Consider the following 18,242-nt stretch of genomic DNA (forward strand, 5'->3'; position numbering starts at 1 on the left):
GATTCTTACTATGAATAAGGGAGGGCAAGTGTGCTGTGCAGTGCCTACCTACGTGCAGGCTGTCTTGAGAACTCACAATGCCACAGAAGGCACCAAGCACAAGTGCCCATGGGATGCGCTTGAGAACTGTTCATCCCCTCCCCTGGGCTTTGTGTTCTAGAGGCAGATGACTAGGATGCCCCCCTGAAGAACAGGACCCTCACTACTCATTCTTTATTTTTCCCCTGCTTGATATTCCAGGCTGGAGTCTGGAGAATCACTCTTGGCATTTTTCTCTCTCTCAGCCCCACATCGTTGACTTGACTTTATAAAGAGCTTTGGGTACATCCGCAGTGTTCCAGCCACACAGCCTACTGGTTCCAGCCACCCAGTCCTGCCTCCTGACTGCCCCCATCTCCCCAACTGCCTCCTGACTGCCCGCCTCTCCAACTATTCTCTGTGTGCCAGCTCAAACCCCAAATTAATTTCTCCTCTGCTAACAACCCCTCCATTCCCCTCAGGATGAAGTTCAAAATCCTTAATTCAATCAAGGCCCTTCCTTCACCAGCTTTATCACCTTCTCCACTCACACTAAACTTCTCTGGAATGACAAACATTCTCTGTCCCTTAGGATTCCCCAAGCTCCCCCACTGCCTGGGGCTCTCTTCCCATCTCTCCACCTTCATAACTCCTTCTCTTCCCCTGGGTCTGAACTCCGATGCCACTAGCTAAGGCAAGCCTTCTGTGGCCACTGAAGCCAGGTGAGGGACATCTCCTGCATCTTCACTCAGCACTTCCCACTCGTCACATTTAACTAGAACTTCTCTCATTTTCATTGCTACTTCCTCCTGAGACTGTCGGTTGTGCTTGGGTAGGAATGTTGGCTTTCCTGTTTGGCACTGTATTCTAGAGCCCAACACAGGCATATACAATAGGCATAATTTTGTTGAATATTTTTATAAGAAAAGTCAACATTTTAAGTGCCTGCTAAGTACTTTACACTGTATGCATTACTTCTTTTAATTCCATAACAACCTCAGAGTAGGCATATTATTATTCACAGAGTATGGATATATCACATACATCTCAGAGAAAAAAATTTCTAACTGTTGGACTGAATATTAAGTTTGCTTCTTCAGCATATGAACCAATGAGGAAAGAATAGGCTGAATAAAGATCTTATGTCTGCATCCTACTTTCAGGGTTTTCAAAGCATTTCTACACACCAAGGACCAATGATTATCAAGTATTACACAGAGTTCTTCTTAGGAAGAGAGTACTATTTTACTCTGTCTGTGGGGATACATACTAGTGAAAATGTACAATGAATTTGGGGGATGATTTGAATTATCAAAATTTAAAATGCACATACCCTTTGGGTCCAGCCATCTGACTTGAAGGAATTTATTCCAAAGACAGACTTATACATGTGCCCAAAAATCTATGTGCAAAGATACCTGTTACAGGAATGTTTGTAAGAGGGGAAGGAAGAACACAATGTAAATATCCATTAATAATGGGGAAGAACCTTGCAACTATAGGCATGAGACCATCTACCTGTATGGAAAGGGCTCTAAGACAAAATGTTTAAAATAGTTTTTAAAATAGTAAATGTATATGGTATTGTCTTATTCATGTTTATTAAAGTTCTTATGTGTCTCTGTATAAATACGTTATGTGTGCACATACTTACATATGCATATGTAGAAAAAGGATTGGAAGGAAATTCACCAAACTATTTAACGTGTTTCCTTCATGGATAGGCGTAGTGGTGAGAGAAGCCTCCTCTGAAGACTTAAGTATGGCTTAAATCTCATATACTGAGAATTATTCATATATTACTTATCAGATAAAAATAAAGCAGTTAATTAAAAATTAAGTTCCCATTACATTTACATCATTCTGTCATTTGCTTTCAGGTCTGTTTCACTTTCTTTCTTTTTTTTTTTTTTAGATGAAGTCTCGCTCTGTTGCCAGGCTGGGGTGCAGTAGCGTGATCTCAGCTCACTGCAACCTCTGCCTCCCGAATTCAAGCAATTCTCCTGCCTCAGCCTCCCGAGTAGCTGCGACTACAGGCACACGCCACCACGCCTGGCTAATTTTTTTGTATTTTTAGTACAGACGGAGTTTCGCCATGTTGGCCAGGATGGTCTCGATCTCCTGACCTAATGATCCGCTGCCTTGGCCTCCCGAAGTGCTGGGATTACAGGTGTGAGCCACTGCACCTGGCCAGGTCTGTTTTTCTTAACATTTTTCTCAGTGTATAATTAATAATGTTCAGAGTTAAAAGTACTACAATAAAAATTAAAAACTACATAAATTAAAAAAAAAAAAAATCTCCCAACAATCTCACCACCCAGCTAAACTGTTAACATTTTGGTAAAAGAAAAAAGGGAGGGAAGGGGAAAGTACCACCATGCCTAAATCAGTCACATGAACAACCAAGTTTCTAACACACTATATATTCTGATTTTTTTCATTTAGCATGATATTTCATTTAGCACGAGGACTTTTCATCGTGTGAAACTTATTCTTTAGAAATGTGATATTTGATGAATGTATGACATTCCATTATATGAATTTGTGTTGTTTTCCATTGTTGGCTAAAGGCTGTAGTAATTATTCTCTGCACATATACTTCAGTATCTCTAATTATTTCCTTACATAGATTCCTAGTAATATATGAATTCGCTGGGGTAAATATAAGCTCTTAAGGCTTCTGAACATTTTACGCTAAGGATGCACCAATTTATACTCTCACTAGCAGGATATAAGTGTCCATCCCACCCTGTCATTGCCATTACTGTTTATTGGTGATTTTTAACCTTACCAATTTGATGGGGGAGGTGGTGTCTAATTGATTATCAATTTGCATTTTTTAAGGCATATATTTGGTTACCAGTAAAGTTAAATATTTTTGTATATGAGTTTGACTTTTTTCCTTTTTTTCCCTAAAATTTCCACTCGAGTATTTGTCATTTTCTCATTCCCTTATGGTATGGATGTATGTGCATGTGTGTTTGCATACTGAACACTGATTCATACAAACACAGTGCTTTATACTGATACACACAAGTAAGATATCACTCCTATGGCCCTTTTTGTCTGTCATGTGTGTTGCAGGTATTTTTCTGAGATTTGTCTTCATTTTATTTACATGTTTTTAAGCAAAATAACATTTTTACCTACTCAGCCTATAAATCTTTCCTTTATTGTTTCTTCCTTGGATTTTATGCTTCTGCTTCCCTATCCTACCATATTTTTTTCAAGAAATTTACTTTTCACTCTACCTCAAGTTGTTGGGACATTTAGAAGGAGGCATAATAAGCCCAAGAAAATTCTATTTCTAAGTAGAGTTCACTAAATATATTTCATCCCAAATAAAACTCAAGAATAGTAATATAACTGCAGAGAATATGAAGGAGCTGTCCCCAAACCTCCTACAAGAAATAAATTAGGGTTCAGTTTCTCCCTGTTGCTTCTAGAAGAAGTCAAGTTCAAGTGGTGAGTTGACATCTGACTAATTAGGTATAAATCAAATCTGCCAATGACAAGGAAACAGCCAGGGACAGGAGCACTCACCTTGAGGCAAAGTAGCCAGGAACCAGCCTAGAGGAGAACACACACACAGCCTCCGGAGGGAGAGTCGCTGGTCATCCCAAACCAGCAGGCAGGTGAGCCTCCATGGGTGATAATTTTTTAAATGTGCTAATAGAAAAAAATTCACCAATTCATCTGCTTCTCCCAATACATCAAATCTCAGCTATTTCAAGGCCAGTTAGAAAAGGTCTTTTCATTTTTAAAAAAACTTTCTCCTGCCTTTGATCTTTTCAACTTCTTTTTACGGAAAATTTCAAATACACAAAAAAGCAGAAAGAAGAGTAAAACGACCCTTCTCACTAAGTCTTATCCAAATGCAACAATGATCAACGTGTGGTCTATCTATTTCATCTACTCTCCCCCGCCCACACTACTCCACCACCCCAATTACAATAAAGCAAACCCCAGCATCCCTAAGCATTGTATCATTTCCTCTGCAAAGATTTCAGCATGAGACAAGTCTTTTAAGGATATTGTTTCCATTCAGTGACTGCAAAGACTGAAATGTTTCTATTTAAATCGTTAGTTGCTGTTGTATTTGCCAGGAAGCACTGAGGTTCCGTCTTCATGTTCTCATGTTTTTGGTGTTCTTCATCCCACTGCAGTCGGACCCGAGATTAGCCGTTCCACTGGAATTATTCTTGTAAAGATGAGCACCTCCTTGTTGCCAAATTCAGTGTTAAGTTTTCAGTACTTCCTTGGCCTTCCTCCACATTTAACCCTACCATGCCCTCCCATTGGAAGCTGTTTTTCTCCTCTCGGGACCGGCCTAGGACAATCTGGTGGTTCTTTCGCTAACATGTGGCTTGCTTGTTTTCTCTCTTAACTTTTTCCTTTACATACAAAAGATGCCACTCAATTTAGGAAGAGAAGGTAAGCAAAAGAAGGACATAATCTCTCGCAAGTCCTCCCTTTCCTTTCATAAAGGGATGATATTTGATGTTCACTCATGACTCTGACCTAGAGTTTTCAATCATTTCTGCAGCCCCACACTTCTATCCATTAGCAACGAACCACGAAGTGCCAACCCAACCAAGATCAGTTTCTCTCAGCTTAAAAAGAGAATTCTTATTTTCGTTGTTTTTGAGACAAGATCTCGCTTTGTCACCCAGGCTGGAATGCAGTGATGCAATCACCGCTCACTGCAGCCTCGATCTCTCAGGCTCAAGCGATTCTCCCACCTCAGTGGCCCAAGTAGCTGGGGATACAGGTGCATGCCACCATGCCTGGCTAATTTTTGTATTTTTTGTAGAAACAGGGTTTCACGATGTTGCCCAGGCTGGTCTCAAACTCCTGGATTCAAGGGATCCACCCACCACAGCCTTCCCAAGTGCTGGGGTTACAGGCATGAGCCACCGTGCCCAAATTCTTAAAAGCCTCTCTCTCTCCCTTTTACTGCCTTTACAAATACTTTTTCCCCCAATGGCTAAAATACATTTCTGTTACAACCACACAAGAAATTGGACTACTTTTTATTTGAGCAGAAAATGAAAATGGCCTCAAGTAGGGACGTATAGACAATCAGTTTACCTCATCAAAGACCTTAGACACGACATGCTTGTCCAGGACGGGAACATAGGTGGAGCTGTGCGGGACTGCTGCCACTGACAAGGCATCCATGAGGGTGAGTTTCTTGGCGACCAAGCCATAGGTCTTCAGCCAGTTTTCTGAAGACACATCTGAAGAACTAAGAACACAAGGAGGTGGTGTTTTAAAATTTACAACTTGATGGCTAACCAACAGAAGCATAATAGAACTGTCTTTGTCAAATTAAAGAACTCACTCGTGGTCATAAACCTGGCTTCCTTCTCGTGTCACCTTCTCTGACGATTTGTCATCCAGCCACTCCTTAGCCAGCAGGATGCTCATTTCTGTGGAAGGGGAAGTGGCAGTTGTATATTTTGCTCACATATGGGTTTTACATAAAATGCAAAGGGATCACGCTTGTCTCAGTTCAGCTGTGACTGATTGCTAATAAATGGACCACATTTCAGAGAACATATCCTGATTTGTCAGAGCGGGCTCTCAGGCAAGATTCCTTTGCAATTTACACTACAGACCAATGCATGGGTAAATACGGCACTACCACTGTTTTGAGACAATGAGACGTATTCATTCTTTCATTCAGAAAACACACCTCTAAAAAGTGTGCAATAAAAATATCATTAACCAATGATTGTTCAATATTGACCTTTTGGACTCCCCCAAATTATATGAGAGCCTTGATCAACATTTTAATTTCTGATAGATTGTTTAGTGGTTCTTCAGCTTTCTGTAGAAAACCAAAAAACCTGTTAGGTCCTGTTTAGTTGTAAGTTCAAATTTTCAAATTAATATTTGGGGTTTTAAATATATCCTTATATAAACGTGTATTTATAAATGAAAAGGGATATTTGTTGAATGAGCAGCATTCAGAAGGAGGCGTGTTTGGGTGTGAGCTAGTTAAATAGCTAAGAAATCATATCCCAATCATCATTTGATAAGCCCTTTAAGGAATGTGCATGTAGACAACTTAGGAAATATGGCAGGTTAATTGAAAGGGAGCCACTGTGCCCGGCCAAAATCCCAGCACTTTGGGAGGCCAAGGCGGGTGGCTCACTTGAGGTCAGGAGTTTGAGACTAGCCTGACCAATATGGTGGAACCCTGTCTCTACTAAAAATACAAAAATTAGCTTGGCCTGTTGGCGGCTGCCTGTAATCCCAGCTACTCGGGAGGCTGAGGCAGGAGAATTACTTGAACCGCGGAGGCAGAGGTTGCAGTGAGCCGAGATCACGCCACTGCACTCCAGCCTAGGTAACAAAGTGAGACTCTACCTCAAAAAAAAAAAAAAGTGCAGAAAAGATATCAGACAGATCAGCAATGAAGAAAACAGAGTTCTAAATTAAACTATGACTGTGTAGCCACAGGGGCACATTTGCCACTCGGCCACTTCCTACTCCCTAGGGGATTGTGTGTATATGTGTGTGTTTAACTGGGATTTTAAATGTATCAACCATTTGAAATAAAAGAAAAATGTTACAGGCATCAAACGTTTCAAAACTTATTACTTTAAGATGAATAATTTTATCAATAGTAATAAAAATTGAGTGGAAACATCACATTTTCCTCATATGCAGTCCCCAAAAGGCTGACAATTTGGACCAGAGAGGGGCTCATCTTATAGCATCATCCACTGAAGAAAGGGAAGAAAAAAAATCAAGTATGAAATATGACAGTTTCAAAATCAAACCATGGAGGGGCAGCAGCATGACCATAGTTATGTGAGCCACGTGTGTATTAAACACCCAGGCACCATAAGCACAAGGCCAGCTCTCAGAAAATCCAGGTCATAAAGCAGGCAGACCTGACTTACAAGGGATTCCTTTGAATAGGAAGCAATCTGGGCCCATTTAAAATATGATTTCCCCAACATATCTACACACAGCTCTTTCTGGAACAGATACATTGTGGAAAGGGAGGTTGGTTGGCCACAGAGACGCTTTCCGGCTTGCCTTTGTCACTTAGAGCAGTCCTCCGGCTGCTGGCATTGGAGAGGCCATCCTTCCTTTCACTGCAAGCTGAGCTCCTGAGGGAGGACATCTGGCTTCTGAGCAGGCTGGTTTTGGTTGATTCTGTTGGTATCACAGAGGGAAGAGTTAAAGGAATTGGGGATGGAAGGAGATGCTTCATTAGATATAACTATTTTATCAGCTCCTTAAAGTAAGAATGCAACCTTTGTTTCCCAAACCTCTGAGGATGGTGCTGCCACAAACTGAATGCTGCCAGGATGCCCTGCTCCCTTTATCTGAATTTAAGCTGGACCCCTCCTGGAGAGAAGTCAGCTTCCACACTCATTCAGGCTGCCGGCAGAACCCAGCTCCTTGCAGTTGTAGGACTGAGGCCCCATTTCCTTGCTGACTGTAGCCCAGCGGCCTCTCTCAGCTGCTTAAGGCATCTGTATTACTTTTCACATGACTCTTCCATCTTCAAGCCAGTAATAGCACATTGAATTCCTCTTGTGGTTCAAATCTCTCTTTCTCTTCTGCCACCAGCTGGAAATAGCTCCTGCTTTTCACGGTTCCCACAGTTACACTGGACCCACCTAGATAACCCTGTCTAGGTCAGCATAACCTGGTCATGAGAGTGACGTGTCATCATATTCAAAGATTGCAGGGTTCGGGGCAGGACATCTTTGGTAAGCCATTCTAGAAATTCTGCCCACCACAGTTGCTGTCCAGATCTTTGTTTATGTTATTTTCTACCCTGTGATGTGTCCCTTCTACAGGCAAATGACAACTTAGCAAATATTGACCTTGAATCTGTGTGCTTTAGAGGACAATGAGCCTGTGCCAAGTCATCTTGATTACTTTTTATATTTGATAACATAAACCACACTAATTGTAATGTAGTCTGTACTTCATAATTTGGAGGCTTTAGAAGTACCTAGTTCCAAGGCTTTATGTCAGCGTTCGTGAATGAAATGTGTCTGTGTTTTCACTGAGAGGACTTACCCTCTCCTACAAGAAATTAGATAGTTAGAGTGAAGATTAGCTAGTAATCTGCAAATGGGTGGCTTTCACACAGAAAAGTAACACCAGTGGTCTCCATGCATAGAGAAGGAGTGTGCTATACGGTAATCATTGTTTTTCTAGGCAACAAAAGGGTAAGCCCTGCCTTGATTGTCTCTGTACCCAGGAACTAAGAAAGCTAAATTTTCTTAGAAGCTATGTCTGTGAGAAAGAGATAAACAATCCAAATCAGAGAGCTGAGCTCCTGCCAGTGTCCACACTGGCAGCCCACCTTGACCAACATTACCAGGCAAAACAATCAGATTTACGTGAGCCAAATGAAAATGAAATTTAGCTCCCCAAGTCTCCAAACATAAAAACTATACCATTCCCAAAGGCCACAAATACGGAATGAAACATTTATCTAGCAGTGGAGTCAAACAGTTAGCCCCTCCTCCGACTCTTTAGGATCAGTCACGGCATTTCACCACTCCTCTACATCACAAATAGAAACAAAATAGAAACTCAGCACATGATTGTCTCCCAATACCGAGCATCCCAAATCTAAGTGGAATGGTGGCAGTGACAATTGGCCATTAAAATATTTAAGACAAGTAGCAACTCTGGCAAAACTCAGGTTCACTGGAACAGGCAGGCAGGACTGGAAAAAGGGATGCAGCCACAAAAGTGGCCAGTGTGGGAAGGCTGTTTGTTCCCATGTACGATGCTGCTCCCTTGTACAGAGATAGCAGGAGCAAGAGGGCCAATCTTCAGTTAGTGGCCCGTTCCGGGACGCCTCTTTGTCCCTGTGGGTTCAAGGCCCTCCTCCCTGCCAGCAATGTGGGGACACCTCAGAGACAACACTGGGGGAAGCTGCTGCAACTCTCCCCTCGGAGACATCTAACATCCTGGTCTGAGGGGATCCCTGCTGCCACCTCAGGGAGCACCAGCAGGGACCAGTAGGAGCCCCAGAAACACCATAAAAACAAGCACCAAAATATTAACAATACCACAGAGCCTGTGAAAATTAAATCGCCATCAGAACCACAGCCCACAAAAGTAGGTCAAGGCCCACATGCTAAATTTAAACAGGGTGACTACTTCATAAAATAAAATACTTAAATGAGATGCAGAGTTCCTAACATAATAGACAAAATGTCCAAGATACTATCAAAAATCACCCATCATATCAGTAACTAGAAAAACAATCACACCTTCAATCAGAAAAAGCAAATGCATGATGCCAACACCAAGAAGAATCAGGAGCTGGAATTATCTGACAAGGATTTTAAAGAGGCTACCCATAAAAGTACTTCAACAATTAATTATACATTCTCTGGAAACAAATGAACAAATAGAAAGAAAAGCAAGAAAGCCTCTAGCTAGATAGATAGAAAAAAGGCAAAAAGAGAGAAGACAGATCAAAGCACTAATATCGAGAGTTCATTGCTAAAGATCTTGCAGCCATTAAAAAGCTAACAAAGGGATATAATAAACAACTTTGCCCTCATAAATTTGATAAATTAGAAACAATAGACCAATTACTCAAAAACCACAAAGTGCCAAAACTCGACCAAGCTGAAATGGACAATATCCTTAAAACCATTACAGAAATTGCATTCATCATGAAAAATCTGGAAAAGAAATCCCTAGGCCCAAATGGCTCCATGATAACTCTACCAAACATTCAAAGAAGAATTACATCAATTTCTCCCAGGAATAGAAGAGGAGGGACAATTTTCCAACCCACTTGGTGAGGACACTATTAGCTTGATACCAAAGCTGGATGAAGTCAGTGTTAAAAAAGAAAAATAAAAAAAACTATAGATCAATAGCTTTCATGAACTTTGATACCAAAATCCTCAACAAAATACTAGCAAACGGAATCAGCAATGTATTAAAATAATTATACACTGAGACTTAGTGGGAAATATTCCAAGATATACAAGGCTGCTTCCACATTTGAAAATCAATTGATGTCATCCACCATTTCAATAGACTAAAGAAGAAAAAGCCTATATCAGTTGACACAGAAAAAGCATTTGATAAAATCCAGCATCCATTCATGATAAAAACTCTCAGAAAGCTAGAAATGTGTGGAACTTCCTTAACTGGATAGAGGTTTTCTTTAATTTTTTTCTAGAAGTGTTATAGTTTTCTGTTTTACATTTAAATCCACGGTACATGTGAGGTTAAGGTCGAGTTTCTTTTCCTTTTTTGACTGTAGATATTGCTTCAGCATCTTTGTTGAAAAGGCTATACTCCCTCCATTGAGTTAATTTTGCACCTTTGTCAAATCATTTGGGTATGTCTGTGTGGATTAAATCTAGGTCCTATTCCACCTATCCCTCTGCTAATACCACACCGTCTTGATTAATGTGGTTATGTGGTAAGCCTTAATGTCCAGTACAGTGATTTCTCCAACTTTAGTCTCTTTTTCAAAATTATTTTAGCTATTGTAGAACCTGATGTTTCTGTATATATTTTAGAATATGCTTGTATATGTTTATAAAAACATTTTTGGGATTCTATTAGGAATTTCATTAAACCTATAGATAAATGAGCTGAGAATTGTCATCTATCACACCAATTCATTCAACCTATGAACATGGTGTCTCAATTTATTTAGATCTTCTTTAGTGTCTTACAGCAGAATTTTGTAATTTTCAGCAAACGGGTTCTGCACATACTTTGTTACATGTTCACCTAATTATTTTATTTTATTTGGAGCAATTATGAATGACTTTAATATAGGTTGCTGTATGTTCACCGTTAGTATATCAAAATGCAATTGGTTTTGTGTGTCCCGTAGCCAGAGACCTTGCTGAACTCAGTAGCTCTAGGACTTGTATTTTTGGTACATCCCTTGCTGTTTTCTACATAGACAATACAATATCCGCAAATAGGGACAGTTTTATTTCTTCCTTTCCAATCTTTCTGGCTTTATTATTTCTTCTTGCTTTGTTGCAGTGGCTAGAACTTCCCGTGCTATGTTGAATAAGGGTGGTGAGAGTAGGCATCCTTTCACCCAATTTTAGGGGAAAATAATTCAGTCTTTCACCTTTTAGTTTGATTTTAGCTGCAGGAAGGGTGTGCAAGGGAGGTGGGTGTGGTTATAAAAGGGCAGCATGAAGGATTCCCTAGGTGATGGGACTCTTCTGTATCTTGACTGTAGTGGTGGAAACACAAACCTATACACGTGATCAAACCGTGTAGACCTAAACACACACTGTCAGACACACACACACACATACACACACACACTCACACGGGTACAAGTAAAACTGGATGATTTGAATAAGACCTGTGGATTGCATCAATATCAATATCCTGGTTTCAATATTGGACTATTATTTTGCAAGATGTTACCACTGGGGAAACAGGATGAAGCGTAGGTATATATAAGATCATGTGAATGTACAATTATTTTAATAAAAATTTTAATTTAAAAAACCCACAGGTTTAGTGCTTCTTAAAAATATTATGTGGGTTTAGTTTTATTCTATCTTCTTGCCTTGAAGAGAAACCAGCAAAGAGTCAAGCCATTTTGTTCACTGATACCTGCGTGAAGGACTTTCTTTTTCTGAACCTTTTGATCTGAAAGGCCCCATGGTCCCTTCAACATATTCAGGGATGAAATTTGTGTTGAATCGACATCAGAATGAGGCTTTGCACACTTTTCTGGGGTTGAAATCATAGAACAGATTTCCTTTTGATGCCTGTTTTGATTTAGATAAAAAGTCGAGCAAAAAAAGAGAGAGAAAAGAAAATTTCCATCAAGAAGGCAGAGTTAAGTCAATACATTCATGTTGAACACTGCAAACTTAAAAAAGTGAGCCTTCCCCCATCTGGGTTAATATAAAAATAGTCATTTATCCCTGACTGATGCAGAAGAGTGGACAGGGGCCCAGCCTTGGAGTCAGAAGATACAGCTCACTTCACAGGTCTGGTCCCTCCTGGCTCTGTGACCTCAGTCAAGTCACTCAATCCTCTCTAAACTTCTTCACTTTCCTCATCCATCAACTGCAGGAAACGTCACCTGCACACCTATATAGTGACTACATGGGGCTGATGGGAGGATTCGTAGGAGTGAAAGCCGGTTATAAACAAGTAAGCACTGCAGAAACCCATTCTCTAACCAGTGTCTACCAGCAAGCACTTATAAAAGCTAGAGAAAGGAACTCCTGCCTTGGACCTCCCATGCCAGCACCAGATCCCAGGGAACCATTCTGGAGAATGGAGCGATCCCAGAAACGCTTGCATGTTTTCCCAGATATGACCTTCTCTGAAGCGCTGAAGACAGCAGCCATACAAAGTTTTCCAGAGCAATTTCTGCTCCAACACTGTGACGTGTGCCCTCCCTCCTGCACGACTGCCCCTCGACGCCTCCGTGGAGCACCTGCCCCGGGTTCCATGGCCCTCTGTGGGTCTGTGCCCGCACTGTGCCCCCCACAGCAGAAGGAACCAGACTGACATTCATCTGTGCACCCCGATTCTCTTACTGCATGGTTTGTACTCAATAAATGGCTTCTCATTTACTTGATTCTTAGTTTATTTGTTCAAATTTTTGAAATTTAGAAGCTGTATCTGTGCTTTCCCAAATACTTAAAAAATAATGCCATAAAATCTTATTGTAAGATGGCCATTATAACATTTACCTCTTTTTACCGATTCCACAGTCGTGTCCTACCTTAAGCCCATACAAATGCTTAATTTGCTAACAGGAAGACAGTGCATTTTGTTGAACAATAAATTCTGATTAATAAATGTATTTTCTTTTTTTCCCCCAATTTTCTATCATTCTTTGAAATAAAAAAGACATCTCCTGGCAGGGTAGGCTGTGATACTTGAATATCTGGAAAATATTAAATCATTTTAATAAGATTTGACCAATTTCCTGAGTGTTTGGCAGTGGTTTTGATTTTGTTTAAAAACCACGAATTAGAAACATATAAGAATATAGGATGGGGGCAGACATGAGAAGTCATCTGTCCCAAACCCACCACCACGGCCACCATTTTAAAGATGAGGAAACAGAGACCCACGCAATGGAGAGGCGTGGAGAGAAGTTCGGGCCTCGCCACGGTCACACAGAGGGAAGTCCAGGCCTCGGCCTCCTGATCCCTGAGTCAGAGCTCCTTCCCCACACAGTGCTCCTCTCCGCCCTCTCATTGCTTGGGTCTGGGGGCCTGTCCACACAGCGTGGAGAACATAAAGGGGAATATGTGGCCTCCTCAAGCCCACAATTAAATTAAATTTTTATTAAATTGTTAATTCTCTTTGCTTAAAAAAATCCTAACTTAATCACACTATGTGATTCTTTTCACTAAAAGAAATTTCACAGAGCATTTCAGAAAGGACAAGGGCCCAGCAGGCAAGCCCAGCTCTCAAGAGGCCTCAGCGCAGGGAGACAGGCGGGCAGAGGTGCTCACTTGCTGTCTCCATCCTTTTCTGCATTGTACCACCAGTCCATGATCAAGGACTCAGAATAAAGGTCTTGCATCTTCTCCAGATCACTGTGACCCTGTTCCATTTCCTTAACTAAAAGAGTCAGATCTTCATTCTGCCAAAATGAGAAGTGAATATGCTATAAGACTAGATAAAAAGAGCTCAAATTCCAAACATGTTTCTTTTCTTTTTAGAGACAAGAGGCTCACTATGTTGCCCACGCTGGTCTTGAGCTCCTGGGCTCAAGTGATCCTCTCATCTTGGCCTCCCAAGTACCTGGGACTACAGCACACGGCCAGAAAATGTCAAACATTTCTAACAGAAAGCCAACTGTATCAGGAAAAGAAGAATCTAAAGAATTTTATGTTGTTTTTATATTATCCCATTTTTAGCCAGCTTTATTAATGTGTAATTCACATACAACAAGCTGAACATCTGTAAAATGTACCATTTGAAAAGTTTGACATTCCCACCTGCAAAATCATTCTTACAGTCAAAATAATGAACATATTGGTCACCCTCCAAATTCCCTTGTGCCCCATTGTAAATCTGCACACCCTCCTACAAGCCCTCTCCCTCAATTCTCCAGGAACTACTCATTGGCTTTCTGTCACTACACATTAGTTTCAGTTTTCTAGAATTTTATACAAATGGAATCACACAGAAATTACTCTTTTTTCCTGACTTTCTTCACTTATATAATTATTTTAAGATTCACCCATGTTGTAGCATGAATCAATACTTCATTCATTTCTTATTGCTGAGCTGTATTCTATTGTATACTATTTATTAAATACCACAATTTATTTATCCATTCACCGGTTGATGTTGTTTTCAGGTTTGGGCTGTTATAAATAAAGCTACACACATTTGCATACAAGTCTTTGCATGGACGTCGGCTTTCATTCCTCCTGAATAAATATCTAGGAGTAGAATGATTGGACCATGTGGTTTGTGATGTTAAGGTCCTTCACGTCGCTTGTAAGCTGTATTCCTAGGCATTTTATTCTCTTCATAGCAATTGTGAATGGGAGTTCATTCATGATTTGGCTCTCTGCTTGTCTGTTGTTGGAGTATAGGAATGCTTGTGATTTTCGCACATTGAATTTGTATTCTGAGACTTTGCTAAAGTTGCTTATCAGCTGAAGGAGTTTTTGGGCTGAGACGATGGGGTTTTCTAAATATACAATGATGTCATCTGCAAACAGAGACAATTTGACTTCTTCTCTTCCTATTTGAACACCCTTTATTTCTTTCTCTTGCCTGATTGCCCTGGCCAGAAATCCAACACCATGTTGAATAGGAGTGGTGAGAGAGGGCATCCTTGTCTTGTGCCGGTTTTCAAAGGGAATGCTTCTGGCTTTTGCCCATTCAGTATGATATTGGCTATGGGTTTGTCATAAATGGCTCTTATTATTTTAAGATATGTTCCATCAGTACCTAGTTTATGGAGAGTTTTTAACCTGAAGGGATGTTGAATTTTACGATGTTGACCCTCTTTTCATGTGCTTCTTTGCCATCTGTAGATTCTCTTCAGTGAAATGTCTGTGCATACATTTTGCCTATTTTCTGATTAGATGGTTTGTTTTCTACGGTTGAGTTTTAAGAGTTCTTCATATATTCTAGATACTAAGACCTTTGTCTGACATGTCATTTGCAGATACTTTCTGTAAGTCTGCAGCTCATCTTTTTATGTTCTTAACAGGGTCTCCCACAGAGTGAAAGCTTTTAATTTTGATGAGGTCCAATCTATTAATCCTTCCTTTTATGGATAATGCTTTTGGAATCAAGACTAAAAATCCTTTGGTAGCCCAACATCCCCATAATTTTTCCCACATTTCTTTCTAGAAGTTTTACAGTTTTATGTTTTAGATTTAAGTCCACACTCCATTTTGAGTTAAGATGTCCATGAGGTATGAGGTTTAGGTTGGGGTTTATTATTTTGCCTTTGGATATCCAATTGCTCCAACCATTTATTGAGATGGCTATCCTTCCTCCGCTGGATTGCTTTTGCATCTTTGTCAAAAATCAGTCGAGCATGTTGTGTGGGTGTATTTCTATAACTGTTCCATTGGTCTACGTGTCTGTTTCTCCACCAGAGCAAATACATCTTGATGAATGCAGCTACATAGTAAGCCTTAATACTAGGTATAATGATTCTTCCCACTTTATTTTTCTTTTTCAAGATTGTTTAAACTTTTTTAGAGCCTGTGACTTGTCATATAAATTTCAGATAAGCTTAACTATGTCTGTAAAAAACTTTTCTGGGGTTTTTATAGAAATTTTGATAAACCTATAGATCAAGCTGGGGAGAACTGACGTCTCTAATATGTTAAGTCGTTCAATCCATGAACAGGACATGTCTTTCCATTTATTTAGATCTTCTTTGATATCTTCAGCATTTTGTAAGTTTCAACAAAAAACTTCTGTACATACTTTTTTAGGTGCATAAATATTTCATCTTATTTGAAACTCAATTGTAAGTGGTATTGGGTATTTAATTTTCACTTCCACATGCTCACTGTTACTTTATCAAAATATGATTGAAGTGTGTGTATTAATTTTGTGACTTTGCTGAAATCTCGTAAAAGTTCCATTTTTTTTTTTTTTTGTAGATCTCCTGGGGTTTTCTATGTAGATAATACATTACCTACACATAAAAAGTTTTATTTCTTCCTTCCCAATCTGTATGCCTTTTATTTCTTTTCTTGCCTTGTTGCCATGGTTAGAACTTTCAGTAGTATGCTGAATCACAGAGGTGAGAATAGATGTCTTTGACTCTTCTAATCTTAAGAGGAAATCATTCAGCCTTTCACTACTAAGTATGACTTTAGCTGTAGGTATTGATGTTCTTATTAAGTTGAGGAAGTTCTCTTATTTCTATTTTGCTGAGAGTTTTTATTATGAATGGTGTGGAATTTGGTCCAGGCTTTTTCTGCATCAATTGATAAAACCATATGATTTTTCTTCTTTAGCCTGTTGATATGCTGGATTATACTAATAGATTTTCTAATGTTGAAACAATCAATTACAAATTTCTTGAAACAAATGAACAAATATTTCCAATATACAAAAACAAATAGCCAGGTGGGGCGGCTCATGCCTGTAACCCCAGCACATTGGGAAGCCAAGGCAGGTGGATCACATGAAGTCAGGAGTTCGAGATCAGCCTGGCCAACATGGGGAAACCCCGTCTCTATTAAAAATACAAATTAGCTGGGCATGGTGGCCAGTGCCTACATAATCCCAGCTACTTGGGAGGCTGAGGCAGAAGAATTGCTTGAACCATAGAGGTGGAGACTGCAGTGAGCCAAGATTGCACCACTGCGCTCCAGCCTGGGTAAAAAAAAAGAACAAATATTCTTGTACATATGGAGTAAGTCCCCCTTGATCATAGTGTATAATTTTTAATACATTGCTGGATTCATTTTACTAATATTTTGTTGAGGATTTTTGCATGATGTATTTCAAAAAATCCTTTTAGTTGAACCTACCTATGTAGAATTAAAGTGAGATTCTCAAAAGCAGCACATAGTTTGGTTGTGTTCTTTTTTTTTTTTTTAATTCACACTGCCAGTATCTGTCTTTTGATTGGTGTGATTAGACCATTAATTTAAAAAGTATTATTGACATGTTAGCACTTACTTCCAGTATTTTATGGTTTGTTTTCTCATTCCTCTGTTTGTCTTTCCTTGCCTTCCTTCAGGTTATTTAAACTTTTTTTTTCTTACAATTCTATTTTGATTTATTTACAGAGTTTTTGAATGTAGCCCTTTGTATTGCTCTTGTAATGAATCTTGTCAGTATGACAGCATATATATGTGACTTATAACAGTCCCAGCATCAACATTTTACTCCTTCAATGAAAATATGTAAACATCACTTCCATTCAGGTCCCTTTACCTTCTCCAGCTTTAAATATTATTGTCTTCAGTGTTAGGTGATGTTACAACTTTTGTTTCAATCGTTAAAAATATGATTTGTAAATCTCATGAAGAAAAGGATAGATCTATTATATCTCCCCATATTTCTGCTCTTTCTTCTTTTCTTTCCGGTGCTCCAATTATTTCTTTTATAATTTCTTTCTGATGCTCCAATTATTTCTTTTATAATCTCTTCTTTTCTTTCTGATGCTCCAATTATTTCTTTTATAATTTCCTTTAGCTTGAAAACCCTCCTGTAAACAATCAATAAAAATAAGTTTTCTAACAATAAGTTCTTTTAGTTTTATTTATCTGAGAATATTTTTATTTCCCCTTCATCCTTGAAGGATAGTTTTGTGAAATATAAAGTTTGGGGTTGCTAATACCTGTAATCTCAGCACTTTGAGAGGCTGAGGCAGGAGGACTGCTTGAGGCCAGGAGTTCAAGACCAGCCTGGGCGACATAGTGTGACCCTATCTCTACAAATAAAAAAATTAGCCACGCATGGTGGCACACGCCTGTAGTCCTAGCTACTTGGAAGGCTGAGGCAGGAGAATCACAGGAGCCCAACAGTTTAAGGCTTCAGTGAGCCAAGATTGTGTCACTGCACTCCAGCCTGGGTGATGGAGTAAAACCCTTGTCTCTAAAAATAAAATAAAATAAAATAAAATAAAATAAAATAAAATAAAATAAAAGTAAAATAATAAAATTCATGGTTAATGGTTCTTTCCTTTCATACTTGAAAACTATCGTGCCATTTTCCCCCTGGCTTCTTTGGTCTTGAACAGAAAGTCTGCTGTCAAA

General features: G+C 39.5%; 1 protein-coding gene across 14 annotated transcripts in view; it reads right to left on the minus strand.

The window, feature by feature from the left end:
* VWA3B (von Willebrand factor A domain containing 3B) overlaps nucleotides 1–18,242 on the minus strand; it is a 225,676-nt gene that overhangs the window by 67,226 nt on the left and 140,208 nt on the right. For all 14 annotated transcript variants that reach the window (XR_010149071.1, XR_008546486.2, XR_008546484.2 and 11 more), the window contains 5 exons: nucleotides 13,500–13,630; nucleotides 11,629–11,786; nucleotides 7,072–7,191; nucleotides 5,363–5,450; nucleotides 5,110–5,266 (listed from right to left, as the gene is read on the minus strand). Coding sequence is in view for 8 of the 14 variants with exons in the window: in XM_054678679.2 (XP_054534654.1) it covers nucleotides 5,110–5,266; nucleotides 5,363–5,450; nucleotides 7,072–7,191; nucleotides 11,629–11,786; nucleotides 13,500–13,630 (654 nt within the window). In the remaining 6 variants the exon portion in view is untranslated. The remainder of the gene's footprint in view (nucleotides 1–5,109; nucleotides 5,267–5,362; nucleotides 5,451–7,071; nucleotides 7,192–11,628; nucleotides 11,787–13,499; nucleotides 13,631–18,242) is intronic.

This window comes from Pan troglodytes, chromosome 12, assembly GCF_028858775.2.
Source record: "Pan troglodytes isolate AG18354 chromosome 12, NHGRI_mPanTro3-v2.0_pri, whole genome shotgun sequence".
NCBI lineage: Eukaryota > Metazoa > Chordata > Mammalia > Primates > Hominidae > Pan > Pan troglodytes.